The 14,273-nt window shown below is 51.3% G+C and overlaps 1 protein-coding gene and 1 long non-coding RNA gene across 4 annotated transcripts in view; one reads left to right on the top strand and one right to left on the bottom strand.

Moving 5' to 3' along the window:
* SBNO2 (strawberry notch homolog 2) overlaps positions 1-14,273 on the bottom strand; it is a 116,824-nt gene that overhangs the window by 21,279 nt on the left and 81,272 nt on the right. For all 3 annotated transcript variants that reach the window (XM_083421370.1, XM_083421369.1, XM_083421371.1), the window contains 7 exons: positions 12,771-12,868; positions 10,152-10,234; positions 6,341-6,529; positions 5,402-5,577; positions 3,771-3,902; positions 2,901-3,036; positions 1,493-1,605 (listed from right to left, as the gene is read on the bottom strand). In XM_083421370.1, coding sequence (XP_083277496.1) covers positions 1,493-1,605; positions 2,901-3,036; positions 3,771-3,902; positions 5,402-5,577; positions 6,341-6,529; positions 10,152-10,234; positions 12,771-12,868 — 927 coding nt within the window. The remainder of the gene's footprint in view (positions 1-1,492; positions 1,606-2,900; positions 3,037-3,770; positions 3,903-5,401; positions 5,578-6,340; positions 6,530-10,151; positions 10,235-12,770; positions 12,869-14,273) is intronic.
* Positions 1-14,273, top strand: part of LOC310668661 — a 120,240-nt gene that overhangs the window by 85,461 nt on the left and 20,506 nt on the right. The gene's annotated exons all lie outside the window — the stretch shown is intronic.

Below are 14,273 nucleotides of genomic sequence, written 5' to 3'. Positions count from 1 at the left end.
CCTCCCAAAGTGGGTCATTCTCTCAGCCACAAGGGCCGTGTTCCCTTCCGAGGGCCGCACGCCAGCCAGAGACAAAAGAGGGCGGGGCAAGAAATGTAAATTTCCCATCCAAGAAAGTGTCACAGGAACTCCACCCCCCATCATTCAGTTTGTACAAACCCAACACACGCACGACATACGCTACGCTTCTGTTATAAATTCATAGAAAATCAACCATACATCGGATCTGCACCGTTCCACTTTTATTTTCCTCCATGAAGGAAGGACTACAAAATGGGAAAGGTTTGATACAGGGCAGCCATAATCCCTTCAGCATACCAGCACATACGCAGGAGCCCTGCCCAGTTGGTATGACAACCTTGATGGTCCAAGACAGAAGACCATCAAGGTCACAAAGGACTTGCATATGGGAGTGGATTCAACATGGACTGGAACCAAGGACAATGATCAGATCTTCCCTCTGGGGGAAGATCCCCTTTGTCCTCTGGAAATGCCTCATGGGGAGGGGGAAAGGAGGAACCAGCCAGGTGACCAGATAGTCAGGTTACCTCCACAACTCCTCCCTCAACCCCTCCTTTTTGTGATGTGTCAATGATGTAGACATAGAATCATAGAGTTGGAAGAGACCACAAGGGTCATCGAGTCCAACCCCCTGCCAAGCAGGAAACACCATCAGAGCACTCCTGACATATGGTTGTCAAGCCTCTGCTTAAAGACCTCCAAAGAAGGAGACTCCACCACACTCCTTGGCAGCAAATTCCACTGTCAAACAGCTCTTACTGTCAGGAAGTTCTTCCTCATGTTTAGGTGGAATCTTCTTTCTTGTAGTTTGGATCCATTGCTCCGTGTCCGCTTCTCTGGAGCAGCAGAAAACAACCTTTCTCCCTCCTCTATGTGACATCCTTTTATATATTTGAACATGGCTACCTATCACCCCTTAACCTCCTCTTCTCCAGGCTAAACATGCCCAGCTCCCTTAGCCGTTCCTCATAAGGCATCGTTTCCAGGCCTTTGACCATTTTGGTTGCCCTCCTCTGGACACGTTCCAGTTTGGCAGTGTTTGTCAGACTACATGATGCAGTCGTGATGTAGTTTGGGGGATTAGTAACTAATAAAAGTTGGGGTCTTCTTTTGTACTGGGCTTCCATTTTGTTTCACCTGGTGGCAGGTGGGAGTCCTGTCGTGAGAGTCTTCAATAAAGCCTACTGGCTGCTGTTTTGCTCTGGTATTCCTGGCTGGTGTCCTTGTTTTTTTGTCCAAGGGAGCCCTCGGATTTCTCCGCTAACACGTCCAAAGGGCCCACCTTGTTTCCCAGAGCAGCCCGTCAGATGTTTCCCAGATCTCCACAAGCACAGCGGCGAAGGGCACATCACTCCAGGTCATAGCTGTCAACGTTTCCCTTTTTTAAGGGAAATTCCCTTATTCCGAATAGGATTCCTCGCAAGAAAAGGGCCCAGGAACCCTTCCACGGAAGGGGCAAACCATGACTTACTAGGCTCTCCAGGCGTTTGGCCACAATGGAAGCGAACCGCCTTTCGCCGGCCAGTTCCGAGATGAGGAAGATGTATTCCGGAGCAGATACCTGGTTGGAGCGGTGTGTCCGACCTGGAATGAAACCCCAAACAGGGAAGGTTAGCTCTCAACGCCCCCTACAGCGAGGGGTGGGGCAGCCAGCGATGTAACACCCGGGCCGACCCAACTGGTTTGGGGACGCAGCCGGAAAAGGCAGAGGCTGTGTTCCAAAACATACAGGGAGTTTCCTGGCCAAGCGGGGAATCTGAGCTCTATCCACTAGAGTGGTACCTTGGTTCTCAAAATCCGTTCTGAGAGCCCGTTCGACTCCTGAAACCATTCGAAAACCAAGGCGCGGTGTCCGATTGGCTGCACTCAATCAGAAGCCGCAGGAGACGTTCGGCTTCCAAAAAACGTCCGCAAACCGGAACGCTTTGAGGTGTTCAGGAGCCGATTTGTTTGGGAGCCAAGTTGTTCGAGGACCAAGGTACCACTGTATTTCCCACGTAATCAAGTGATTTTTGAAGGTAATTTTTTTTCCTGCTGAACGCAGGGCACCTTTGTTCCATTGTTAGAGGATTAAGAGATGAGCTTTCCACCAAGAACCTATCTGCCCATGTTTTAGCAGCAGGAGTGAGGGGCAGACCGGGGCACGTAGGAAGGGAGCCCAACTAGGAGAAGGAAAGCTCTGATCCTAAACCTCCGCTGCATTGTGGGATATCTACACGAGAAGGCTCAGGAGTAAACCCTTCACAGATCTGGAGCAGAGTTCCTAAGGCAGGTGGATGGCACCTTGTCCAACTCCTTCCGGCAACTCCAGCTGCCAGATAAAGATAAAGGGACCCCTGACCATTAGGTCCAGTCGTGGACGACTCCTGGGTTGCGGCACTCATCGCTTTATTGGCCAAGGGACCGGCGTACAGCTTCCGGGTCATGTGGCCAGCAGGACTAAGCCGCTTCTGGCGAACCAGAGCAGCGCATGGAAACGCCGTTTACCTTCCCACGGGAGTGGTACCTATTTATCTACTTGCACTTTGACGTGCTTTCGAACTGCTAGGTGGGCAGGAGCAGGGACCGAGCAACGGGAGCTCACCCCGTCGCGGGGATTCGAACCACCGACCTTCTGATCGGCAAGTCCTAGGCTCTGTGGTTTAACCCACAGCGCCAAACATCTTGCTCTGCTTTCCTTTGGACCCCATCAACGAGGCTAAGAGGGGGGTCTTGTCGTCCAGGCAGCCTAGGACCTCCAGACACGCTGCCCAGACTTGCACCCTAGGGAGGTCACTTTGGCACTGCACAAAACCACCGCCAGCGGTTGCTTCAGATTGTAGAAGCACTGAAACGAGAGACGAGCTTTCTCGGGCATCTGTGCTGTGCTTCCTGCTCACCAAACTGCTGGATGGCTCGATCGGCGCTCCAAGGCAGCTCTAACGTCATGTGGACACGCCTCTTCTGATTCTTTACCCGTCTGTCCGCTTGGAGAGAAATCCCTGAGCTGGAGGCCTCGGATATTATTGCTATGAGCTGGGGGACAGAGAGAGGGAGAGACCAGTGGTGGGTGGGATGTGAGTATAAGTAAAAGGTAAAGGTAAAGGGACCCCTGACCATTAGATCCAGTCGTGGCCGACTCTGGGGTTGCGGCGCTCATCTCGATTTATTGGCCGAGGGAGCCAGCGTACAGCTTCCGGGTCATGTGGCCAGCAGGACTAAGCCGCTTCTGGCGAAACAGAGCAGCGCACGGAAACGCCGTTTACCTTCCCGCCAGAGTGGTACCTATTGATCTACTTGCACTTTGATGCGCTTTCGAACTGCTAGGTTGGCTGGAGCAGGGACCGAGCAACAGGAGCTCACCCCGTCACGGGGATTCAAACCGCCGACCTTCTGATCAGCAAGTCCTAGGCTCTGTGGTTTAACCCACAGCGCAACCCGCTACCCGTGTGCTATTTCTGACTGCCATCTCGCCAGCTGAGGCTCTCTGCACCCTCACCAAGTCCTTGCTTTCTGAGCGAGCCCGAGTGGAGCTGGAGAGGCGAGCGCTGGCTTCCAGACAAGAGTCCAAGCCCCCCAAAATGTGTGATGCCTCTGGTGTATTTTTTTGGGGGGGTTGCTCACAGCAAGGGCAAGTTGTCTTCATTGGGTTCCCTCCCAGAGAGGAACCACTGCAGCCTCAGCCCTCTGGGCTCATCTCTCCACTGCCCTCGCTCCCCCCCCCGGTCCCAGCACCCTGCTTGCCCCTCCAAGCCCTGCCTGGCGCTCACTTTGTCTCCATTCATGAAGCGCTCCTTTTCCTTGAGGTTCACGTGGTCGATGGAAAGGCATTGCTCGGCTCGCGACTCGAAGACGACGGAGCCGTCCGGCCGCCGCACCAGGCGCCCTTTGCGGCCAGTCATCTGTGTGAGCGAGGGGACAGAAAAGAAAAAGCTGTTATAGCTGGGAGGCCACTATCATCATCATCATTTATTGAATTTATATACCGCCCTATACCCGGGGGTCTCAGGGCAGTGCACAAAATCAAGATATAAAACCACAAAATACACAATCAAGACAAAAACAACAACCCAATAGCCCCCCCCCCAAAAAAAACACATTTTAAAAGGGCACAGGATGTAAATCGGATCGGATCAACCAAAGGCCTGGTTAAAAAGGAACGTTTTTGCCTGGTGCCTAAAAGTGTATAATGGACTACATGGAATTGGCGGAAATGACCGGCAGAATCCAAAACCAGGGAGAAGGGTCAGTGGAAGAAGATTGGAAGAAATTTAAAGACTACTTACAGAAACACTGTAAAATTAAGGAATGTTAGAATGATGCTGGATTGAAGTTAAGTGGGATTTTTTAGCAGCAATGTTAAGGATATGTACAAACGGATTATTAACAGGTGATAATTTAAAGCTATAATAAGTTAAGATAAAGGACTAAGATAAAATTAAAGAGGGAAAGGATTTGCTGACTTAACTAATTGAACTGGAATGCAAGAAAGGGAGGTGTGGGGAGGTCAGGGAAACAAGTGAATGAAAGATATGATATGAAAGACTGATTTGCTTTTAACTGTTTCTATTTTGTATTTTTCTCTCCTTTTTTTACTATTCTTTTTCATTTTTTCTGGTTTTTGTAATATATTGGAAACTTTAATAAATATCTTTTTTTTTAAAAAAAAGTGTATAATGAAGGCGCAAGGCGAACTTCCCTAGGGAGAGTGTTCCACAGACGGGGAGCCACTGCAGGGAAGGCCCCGTTCTTGTGTTGCCACCCTCCAGACCTCTCGAGGAGGAGGCACACGAAGGAGGGCCTCAGAAGATGATCTCAGGGTCTGGGTAGGTTCATATGGAAAGACGTGATCCTTGAGGAATTGCTGTCTATTTAAGGCTTTATAGGTCAAAACCAGCAATTTGAATTGGGCCCAGAAACTCATTGGCAGCCAGTATAATATGCTCAAAGAGTCTTGCCCTCCAGTGAGCGACCTGGCCGCTGAATTCTGCACCGGCTGAAGTTTCCGAACCGTCTTCAGAGGCAGCCCTACGTAGAACTTGTTGCAGTAATCTAACCTTGAGGTTACCAGAGCACAGACAACAGTAGTTAGGCCATCCCTGGCCAGATAGGGGCGTAGCTGGGCCACCAGCCGAAGCTGATGGAAGGCACTCCGGGCCACTGAGGCCACCTGAGCCTCGAGCGACAGCAAAGGATCCAGCTACGAACCTGCTACTCCAGGGGAAGTGTGACCCCATCAAGAGCCAGCCATCTGGTCAAGGGAACCCCCCACTAACAGAGCCTCAGTCTAATCTGGGCTGAGCTTCAGTCTGTTGACTCTCACCCAGCCCATTACCGAGGCAAGAGACAGGTCCAACATCATTAACATTATTATTGCCGTCGTGGGCCTGCTGCCACCTACCTCTGCCACGTGCTCCGGGCCCCCAAAGTGATCGATCAGTTCGTCCAAGGTGTTGAGAGGTAGTTCTTTGCCCAGCGCCTCCGCCTTGGCCAGGAGGTCCTGTTTCATCTTCTCGACGTTCTCCAGCATGACGGTGCCGTACAGCTCCTTCTGGGAGTTCTGCAAAGAGGCGTTGGCTGCGCAGAGAGAGAAGAAGCTTGTTTCTCCCTCTCTCCTGGTGGTAGAACTCAGGGGGATGCCAAGGATGCGAAACCGTTGGGAGTATTTAGGATGGAGGGAGGGGGAAGGATTTCTCCATGCAGCTCAGTTAAACCATGGGCTTCCTTTCATCTATTCTTTCAAGAGGGATTCAAAGGAACTTACCAAGAAAGTATAATTCAATCTGAGACAGACTGAATTGTGTATTATAGTGAGAGGCTCACATAAGCCTGCAGCCAGCTGTCTGCTGTGCACGTAAAAAGGGGAATGTAAACTCTGCTAAGCAAAGGAACTTGCTAGCGCAAGTTAGGAAGGATATTAAAGGTAAAAGTAAAGGGACCCCTGACCATTAGGTCCAGTTGTGGCGACTCTGGGGTTGCGGCGCTCATCTTGCTTTACTGGCCGAGGGAGCCGGCGTACAGCTTCCGGGTCATGTGGCCAGCAGGACTAAGCCGCTTCTGGTGAACCAGAGCAGCGCACAGAAACGCCGTTTACCTTCCCACCGGAGTGGTACCTATTTATCTACTTGCACTTTGAAGTGCTTTTGAACTGCTAGGTTGGCAGGAGCAGGGACCGAGCAACGGGAGCTCACCCCGTCCCGGGGATTCGAACCGCCGACCTTCTGATCGGCAAGTCCTCGGCTCTGTGGTTTAACCCACAGCGCCACCCGCGTCCCTTTGGGTGCGATGAAAGATGACAGCAATCAACAACGGCGATAAGAAAGCCCAAACAACCCCTCACCCCGATCGTCGCAAGCGTAGCCGTTGAAGATCACGTCGTCGTTTTCGAACAGGGACTCCGGGGACGAGTTGAAATCGCTCTCCATCCCTCCTTCGGAATCGGAGCTGCTGTCGGAGCTGATCTTGATGACGCTGCTGCTGGTGAGGTCGCCACTTTTCGGGAACTTGGCCCCGCGGCCCTTCTGCTTCCCTGGAATAAAAGGTGGGGCAGGGCGGGAACGTGAGTGGGTGAGGCCGCTGAGAGAGAGGGGAGCCTTGGGGCGGACGGAAGGGAGGGAAGGGGCTATCGGAAAGGGGGAAGGAAGGCCCAGTTCCCACTACAGCTCCGTGCAAAATACCGTATTTTTCGCTCTATAAGACGCACCAGACCACAAGACGCACCTAGTTTTTGGAGGAGGAAAACAAGAAAAAAATTATTCTGAATCTCAGAAGCCAGAACAGCAAGAGGGATCGCTGCGCAGCGAAGGCAGCAATCCCTCTTGCTGTTCTGGCTTCAGCGATAGCTGCGCAGCCTGCATTCGCTCCGTAAGACGCACACACATCTCCCCTTACTTTTTAGGAGAGAGAAAGTGAGTCTTATAGAGCAAAAAATACGGTAATTCCCGCATGAAAACATCTAGCATGTCAGGACTGAAGCCTTTTCACCCTGCTTTTCTACACGCAGGGAATTCTGTGGGGTTGGTACCACCCTCCCGGTATGAAAGACCATTCAACGACATGAGCGACAGGCTGACTGCCTGGGGGAAAACGAGGCCTTAAGGACAGTCGAAGAACAGGAGGGAAGAAGAAGAAGAGTTTGGATTTGATATCCCGCCTTTCACTCCCTTTAAGGAGTCTCAAAGCGGCTAACATTCTCCTTTCCCTTCCTCCCCCACAACAAACACTCTGTGAGGTGAGTGGGGCTGAGAGACTGTGACTGGCCCAAGGTCACCCAGCAGCTGCATGTGGAGGAGCGGAGACGCGAACCCGGTTACCCAGATTACGTGACTACCGCTCTTAACCACTACACCACACTGGTAGGGGAGAGAAAGGAAGAGAGCCAGCACCCCAGAAATCACAAGGAGAAAAATTTGGAGGTCAACCGCTTTCGTTCTGCACCACCTGGGCCTTGAATCATTTTTCTTTTCTTTTCTTTTGGGGAAGTGAATGCTGTCGGACTGTCACGGGCCTTGAAAATGCTTACAAGCGCCCCAATAATAACTCAGTCTAGGTGGTGCTTTGAAATTTAAACGCTAAAAGGGGCTTTTTGAAAATGAAAAGCTGAGGACAGGTTTAGAATCGTAAGAATTGGAAGGGATCCTCAAAAAGACCAAGCCCATGTAATGCAGCGGAATGGTCTCCCTCGGGAGGTTGTGGACTCTCCATCCTTGGAGGTTTTGAAGCAGAGGTTGGATGGCCATCGGTCAGGGAAGCTTTAGTTGAGCATAGCTGTCCACTTACAGATTTGAAAATAAGGGATCAGCAGCCAAAATAAGGGATTTTCCAAGCACAGGTATGTTCAACTTCTGAGCCCCTCCAAGCCAAAGGCAGAAAGCCCAGCCAGCAGCCAAACGAAGCCTCAAGCGGTGGTTCCCACAGCGCAGCAACCCGGCAAAGGGGATGCAGCAAGGGAAACCACCGTCACCTCTCCGCTGGGAAGCGCTGAGCAAAGGTGATTTGATCGGCACAAGGCATGCAAGCTCCACCCCCCAGTCGTTCTTAGACTCCTTATTGGGTGAGCAACGCAGCCAAGCAACACAGTTGAAGCCTCCCTCCTCCCTGGCCGGCAGGGAGGGAGGGAGAGGAGCTGCTTCCTTTGAAACCCGGGAAAATTAAGGGACATCATCAATAAGGGACAGCAGCGGGACACGGCGCTGGGATAAGGGACTTTCCCACCAAATAAGGGACGGTTGGCAGCTATGTGGTTGAGATTCCTATATTGCAGGCTCCTGGAGGATGACCCTTGGGCTATCTTCCAGCTCTGAAATTCTACGTTTCATTGCAGGTACCCCAACTCCCTGCAATGCAGTCCAACTTCCTACAATGCAGGAATCAAAGTCGAAAGAATCTGTGGCAGGAGGCCATCCGAACTCTCTTTCAAAACCTTCAGCGAAGCAGAGACCGACACCTTCCATCTACCGCTCAACGGGCTTTTGCTGCCATAAAGTTCTTCCTGAAGCCGAGTCTGAAGTTCCTCTCTAGTCATTTGGGTCCCTCAGCCCTCTGGAGCTGCAGAAAGCAAGCTTGCTCCCCACTTCCACATGACGGTCCTTCGGATACAGTGGTGCCCCGCAAGACGAATGCGTCGCAAGACGGAAAACCCGCTAGACGAAAGGGTTTTCCGTTTTGGAGGTGCTTCGCAGAACGAATTTCCTATGGGCTTGCTTCGCAAGACGAAAATGTCTTGTGATTCCTGGGGTTTTTTTTCGCTCCCCACCCCCTTTTTCTAAGGCACTAAGCTGCTAATAGCCTTTTAGCAGCTAATCCGCTAATCCCTTAAGCCTTTAATAGCCGCTAATAGCCGCTAAACCGCTAATAGCGCTAATCCGCTAATGGGCTTGCTTCGCAAGACGAAAAAACCGCTAGACGAAGAGACTCGCGGAACGGATTCTTTTCGTCTTGCGAGGCACCACTGTATTTGAAGGTGGCTATCCTATCTTCTCTCAGCCTCCTCTTTCCCAGGCTAAACGTGCCCAGCTCCTTCGACCGCTCCTCATCAGGCTTGGCTTCCAGGCCCTTGATCGTTTGGGTTTGCCCTCCCTCTGCACACGTTTAGAGACACCTAGGGCAAAGACCTGTGTGTGTGTGTGTGTGTTGGATGGAAACCAACTTGATTCCAAAAATTGAATAAAATAAATTCATTTAGGAGGTGGTGGAGGAAGAGGAGGAGGAGGGAGGGAGGAAGCTGCATTCTAAGTCCACAACCACCAGGGCAATTAACCACATGCCTGCTGCAAAGGAGGAGGAAAGATAAATACAGTGGTGCCTTGGTTCTCAAACGCCTTGGCTCCCACACGCCGAAAACCCGGAAGTAAATGTTCCGGTTTTCAAACCTTTTTTGGAAGCAGAGCGTCCGATGTGGCTGTCGGCTATTGTTTCCGCGGCACCTGCGCCAATCAGAAGCCGCGCCACAGTTTTCAAACATTTCGGAAGTCAAACGGACTTCCGGAATGCATTAAGTTTGGCGCTTTTGTATTTGCTATTTATTTTGCGTTTTTGTTTTTGAGGTTTTTTCGGTTCATTTGTTTCTGTGACTGCGTGGAACCCAGTTCAGCTACTGATTGACTGATTGCTTATGTGACTGCGGAAATGGATATTCCAAACAATGACTATCATTGTAAGAAGAATTTTTATTTTTTTTAATTTCATCATCTACAATACTGTCTTATTTATTTTATAGTACAGTACATTGATTACTGCTTTCATTTTCTGGATCAACGGTCTCGTTAGAAGGCAAAATTCACGTTAAATTGCTGTTTTAGGGGTTGTTTTTAAAAGTCTGGAACGGATCAATCCGTTTTGCGTTCCTTTCTATGGGAAAGCGCGCCTTGGTTTTGAAACGCTTTGGTTTTGGAACGGACTTCCGGAACGGATTAAGTTTGAGAACCAAGGTACCACTGTAGAAATAAATAAACAGAAAGCAATAGAAAGAAAAGGGAGATGGGGTGGCGAAAGACCACGAGTGGAGGCTGGCGATGGGGTGAGGGGGAAGCAAGGGAAGAAATGGGGGGGGGGGGGCGCCGCAGATTGCGACTGCACCGCAAGGAGGGCGTGGGGGGAGAGGGGGGGAGGTTTCGGGAGGGGAGGGGAGGGGAGTGCGCCGGGGGTCTTACGTTTTCTCTTAATGCCAGTTCCTCTCTCTCTTTTTCGTTTTGTTGAAGGAAAGTGCTTCTTAATTAGTGAGAGGAAGACGCCTCTGAAAAAAGTCGGGAGATGCAGAGATTTTACTCTTAACGGCCAGGAGGAGGCGATCCGTCGCTGACTGTATTTATTTGTTTTAAAAAAGAAGAGAGGGTAAACCCAAAGGGGAGGGACACAGAGACTGAACCAAACGCGAAAGCAAAACAGAAACACCCAAACAACCCCCAAAAAACAACCTGCTCAGGATTGGATGCGATGCTACAAGCATCCGGCCGCTTGGCTTCTTTCTGACAGCCCATTGGCTGAGCTGGTGTGACGTCACAGAATGTTCGGGAGTTCTAATACGAAGGCTGGGCGATGGAGGGATTGCTTTCTGAGCAAATCAGAAAGCTGCCTTTAGCAGGGGGGGGGGTGCCCAGTATTTGAAAGGCGCTTAGGAGTCATACTGGGTTAGGGGAGCAGAGAGGGAGGAGAGATATTAGGGTTGGGGGGCGGGCAGTGAGTGTGGCTGACGGAAAGCAGCCTGGGCCATGAAATTTCCGCACACCAGATTGCAAATAAAAATCTGTTGTGTTTTTTTGAAGCCGCCCTTTGCTTACTGTCAGGGGACTGCCATCGGCTTAGGGGCGAGAATTATAAGGGAAGTTGTGTTACATGGAGCCTCCGAAAATCTTGCCTTCACGAAAACCCACCTCCGCTCTACTGAGAGCCTTAACGCCTTTCCTGAGCGTCCGGAGAGGGGGAAAGCACGGCACAGCCCATCCTGCGCAGTAATCTGAGGCACAGGGAGGGGCGGAAACGGTTAAGGGTAACGAAATTTTTATGTTGGGGGAGGTACAAAAAAAGACCACTCCCGGATTCTGCTAGCGATTGAGCCAGACATGAGCCTTGAGGCTCTCCACTGTAAATATACTGCACCAAAATAAAGCCTGTGAAACACAGGTCGGAGTCCTGCCTGCTTACTCTCGAGCAACCGCAACAGCACCTGACACTTAAAGGTAAAGGGACCCCTGACCATTAGGTCCAGTCGTGGCCGACTCTGGGGTTGCGGCGCTCATCTCGCTTTATTGGCCGAGGGAGCCGGCGTACAGCTTCCGGGTCATGTGGCCAGCAGGACTATGCCGCTTCTGGCGAACCAGAGCAGCGCACGGAAACGCTGTTTACCTTCCCGCCAGAGTGGTACCTATTTATCTACTTGCACTTTGAGGTGCTTTCAAACTGCTAGGTTGGCAGGAGCAGGGACCGAGCAATGGGAGCTCACCCCATCGTCGCGGGGATTCGAACCGCCGACCTTCTGATCGGCAAGTCCTAGGCTCTGTGGTTTAACGCACAGTGCCACACTTACGTTCTGAGAAAAACAAGTCTGGCTTGGGGCGATGCGTTTGTGTGACCAGGTATACCCAAAAGGGCGAGAGACTTGAGACGTGGATAGGGTAAAAAAAAAAATCAGGGAGGGGGAGATGGGAAAAGTAAGGAAGGATGCATGGACAAATGAGGGGCGGTCACTTGATGCAAATGGGGGCAAAACAGGGGCTTCTATGGGTACGCACCTCGCCCCAATCTCACCCAACGCTACCCCGCCCCGCTCCCGGGACATGAAGGCTGGTCAGCGAGACCGGTAGTGAGCGCATGAGCTTGGATGGGAACAAACACTCCCCCCCCCCCAAAAAAAAAATGTTTTTGATAATGTAGAAGCAGAACCCAGCCAGCATTCATTTATAAAGGGGAGATGGGGGTTAGGAAAGAGGAAAGGGTTAGAACCGACAGTGAAAACCTCGGGGCAGGCATATCGCATGCGGCCCCAGCATATATTTTTATTAAGCGCTGCCACTGTTTAATAATAATAATAATAATAATAATAATAATAATAATAATAATAATAATGATTTCATTATTTGTACCCCGCCCATCTGACTGGGTTGCCCCCAGCCACTCTAAGCAGCTTCCAACATATAGGTAAAGGTAAAGGTAAAGGGACCCCTGACCATTAGGTCCAGTCGTGACCGACTCTGGGGTTGCGGCGCTCATCTCGCTTTCCTGGCCGAGGGAGCCGGCGTACAGCTTCCGGGTCATGTGGCCAGCAGACTAAGCCGCTTCTGGCGAACCAGAGCAGCGCACGGAAACGCCGTTTACCTTCCCGCCAGAGCGGTACCTATTTTTCTACTTGCACTTTGACGTGCTTTTGAACTGCTAGGTTGGCAGGAGCAGGGACCGAGCAACGGGAGCTCACCCCGTCACGGGGATTCGAACAGCCGACCTTCTGATCGGCAAGCCCTAGGCTCTGTGGTTTAACCCACAGCACCGCCCACGTCCCGATGCTTCCAACATATATAAAAGCATAAAAGAATATTTGACCCTAAAAAAGCTTCCCCTATGCAGGGCCGTCTTCAGATGTCTTCTAAAGATTGTATAGTTACTCATTTCCTTGACATCGGATGGGAGGGCACCACCACCAAGAAGGCCCCGCTTCATTGCGCGGGGGTAAAGCCCAGCCCAGGTGAGAGAGCTCGGGGGTGGGGCAGCGCCCAGCCTCCAAAATGCTGGGTTCTGGGAGGGCGCGGCCCTCCTTCCCCGGATGCGCACAAACTCACTCAGCAGCAGATACAAAGCAGGTCAGCTGTCCCTCGCTCTCGTCCAGGACCTCCCGGGTTCGAGCCTCGCCTGTCGACTGTAGGCCGATCACGACGCACTGCGGAGGGGGTGGGGACAGAGAGAGGGTTTGTTTGGTAAAGATTCTGTATGGCTCAGCTCCCCGTTTACAGACATTCACAAACCCGGAAGCGGCACTTTAAAAGGCGCACACACAAAACCAGCCCCCCCAAAAGAGCGGCTAGCGCAATCCCAGAATCCTTTGCGAGCGCGATTTCGCGAGCCTTTGCACCGAATTTTGAGAGTTGAAAGCTTTAGCAAGGAGGTTGGAGGGTGCTATTGTGGTGGAGTTTGATTTTTTTAAAAAAGGGGTTTTCAATGGTTTCCAGAGGTTTAGTAGGTGTTTTCAGGGTTTGTCAATGGCGCCGCCAGACATACGCATATTTCACATAAATGCATGGTGCCTTCAAATGTAACCCCCACATAAATGGGGGGTTGCCTGAATCTCATTTCACATATAACAGATAAAACAGTTATAGCAACAGATGAAAACTAAAAGGTGACAAGCCAAACTGGGGGTACAGTGGTTCCTTGGTTGTCAAACTTAATCCGTTCCAGGAGTACGTTCAACTCCCAAAACTGTTCCAAAACCGAGGCGCGGTTTCCAATTGGCTGCAGGAGCTTCCTGCACTCAAGCGGAAGCCGCGTCTGACGTTCGGCTTCTGAAAAAGTTTGCAAACCAGAACACTCACTTCCGGGTTTTTGGTGTTTGGGAGCCAAAACGTACAAGCAGTGGCGTAGCGTGGGTTGTCAGCACCCGGGGCAAGGCAAGTAATTTGCGCCCCCTAACCCGGGGCAAGGCAAGTAATTTGCGCCCCCCCCGCTGCACTGTCCCTCCCCCAGATAGTCCCTCGCTCTCTCTCTGCACCACACCGCACGCCTGGCACCCTCCCCTCCTCAGTGGGCGGCGACCCGGCGGCTCGGATCGGATTCGCACAGCCAGCACTGCAGTGAGAGTGAGTGAGCCAGGTAGGGGCAGAGAGCTGCGAGTGCGAGCGCGCCCGCCCCCCCCAGATGTTGCGCCCGGTGCGGCCGGCCCCCCCTGCACCCCCCACGCTACGCCACTGCGTACGAGTACCAAGGCGTTCAAGAGCCAAGGTACAACTGCATTGCTTTTGTTTGTTACTATGCTAGGTATTTTTGTGGTTTTATACCGTGATCCTTGGATGACAGGAGGTATAAAAATTCAATTAAGTAATAATAATGCTGTTGTGTGTGGATCAAAATAACAAAGCCCAATTATAGAATATCGAAATTATCTGATTGTCAAGCCTAGTTCTAACTTGACCTAGCTTGGGTTGTCTTGAAAACGATGCCTCTGCTTTATATGCAACAAAGAAACGCCAAGCCATATTAAAAGGGTCTGGAGGTTCTAGCCCTGGTCAAAATCTCAAATGATGAGCATTTTCTTCCATTACAGATACCCTCCAGAATGAGTGCTACCA

This window comes from Podarcis tiliguerta, assembly GCF_965153285.1.
Source record: "Podarcis tiliguerta genome assembly, chromosome: 18".
NCBI classification, from domain to species: Eukaryota; Metazoa; Chordata; class Lepidosauria; order Squamata; family Lacertidae; genus Podarcis; species Podarcis tiliguerta.
Note: the sequence above shows the minus strand (reverse complement) of the source record. Positions and strands in the feature narration are given on the sequence as shown.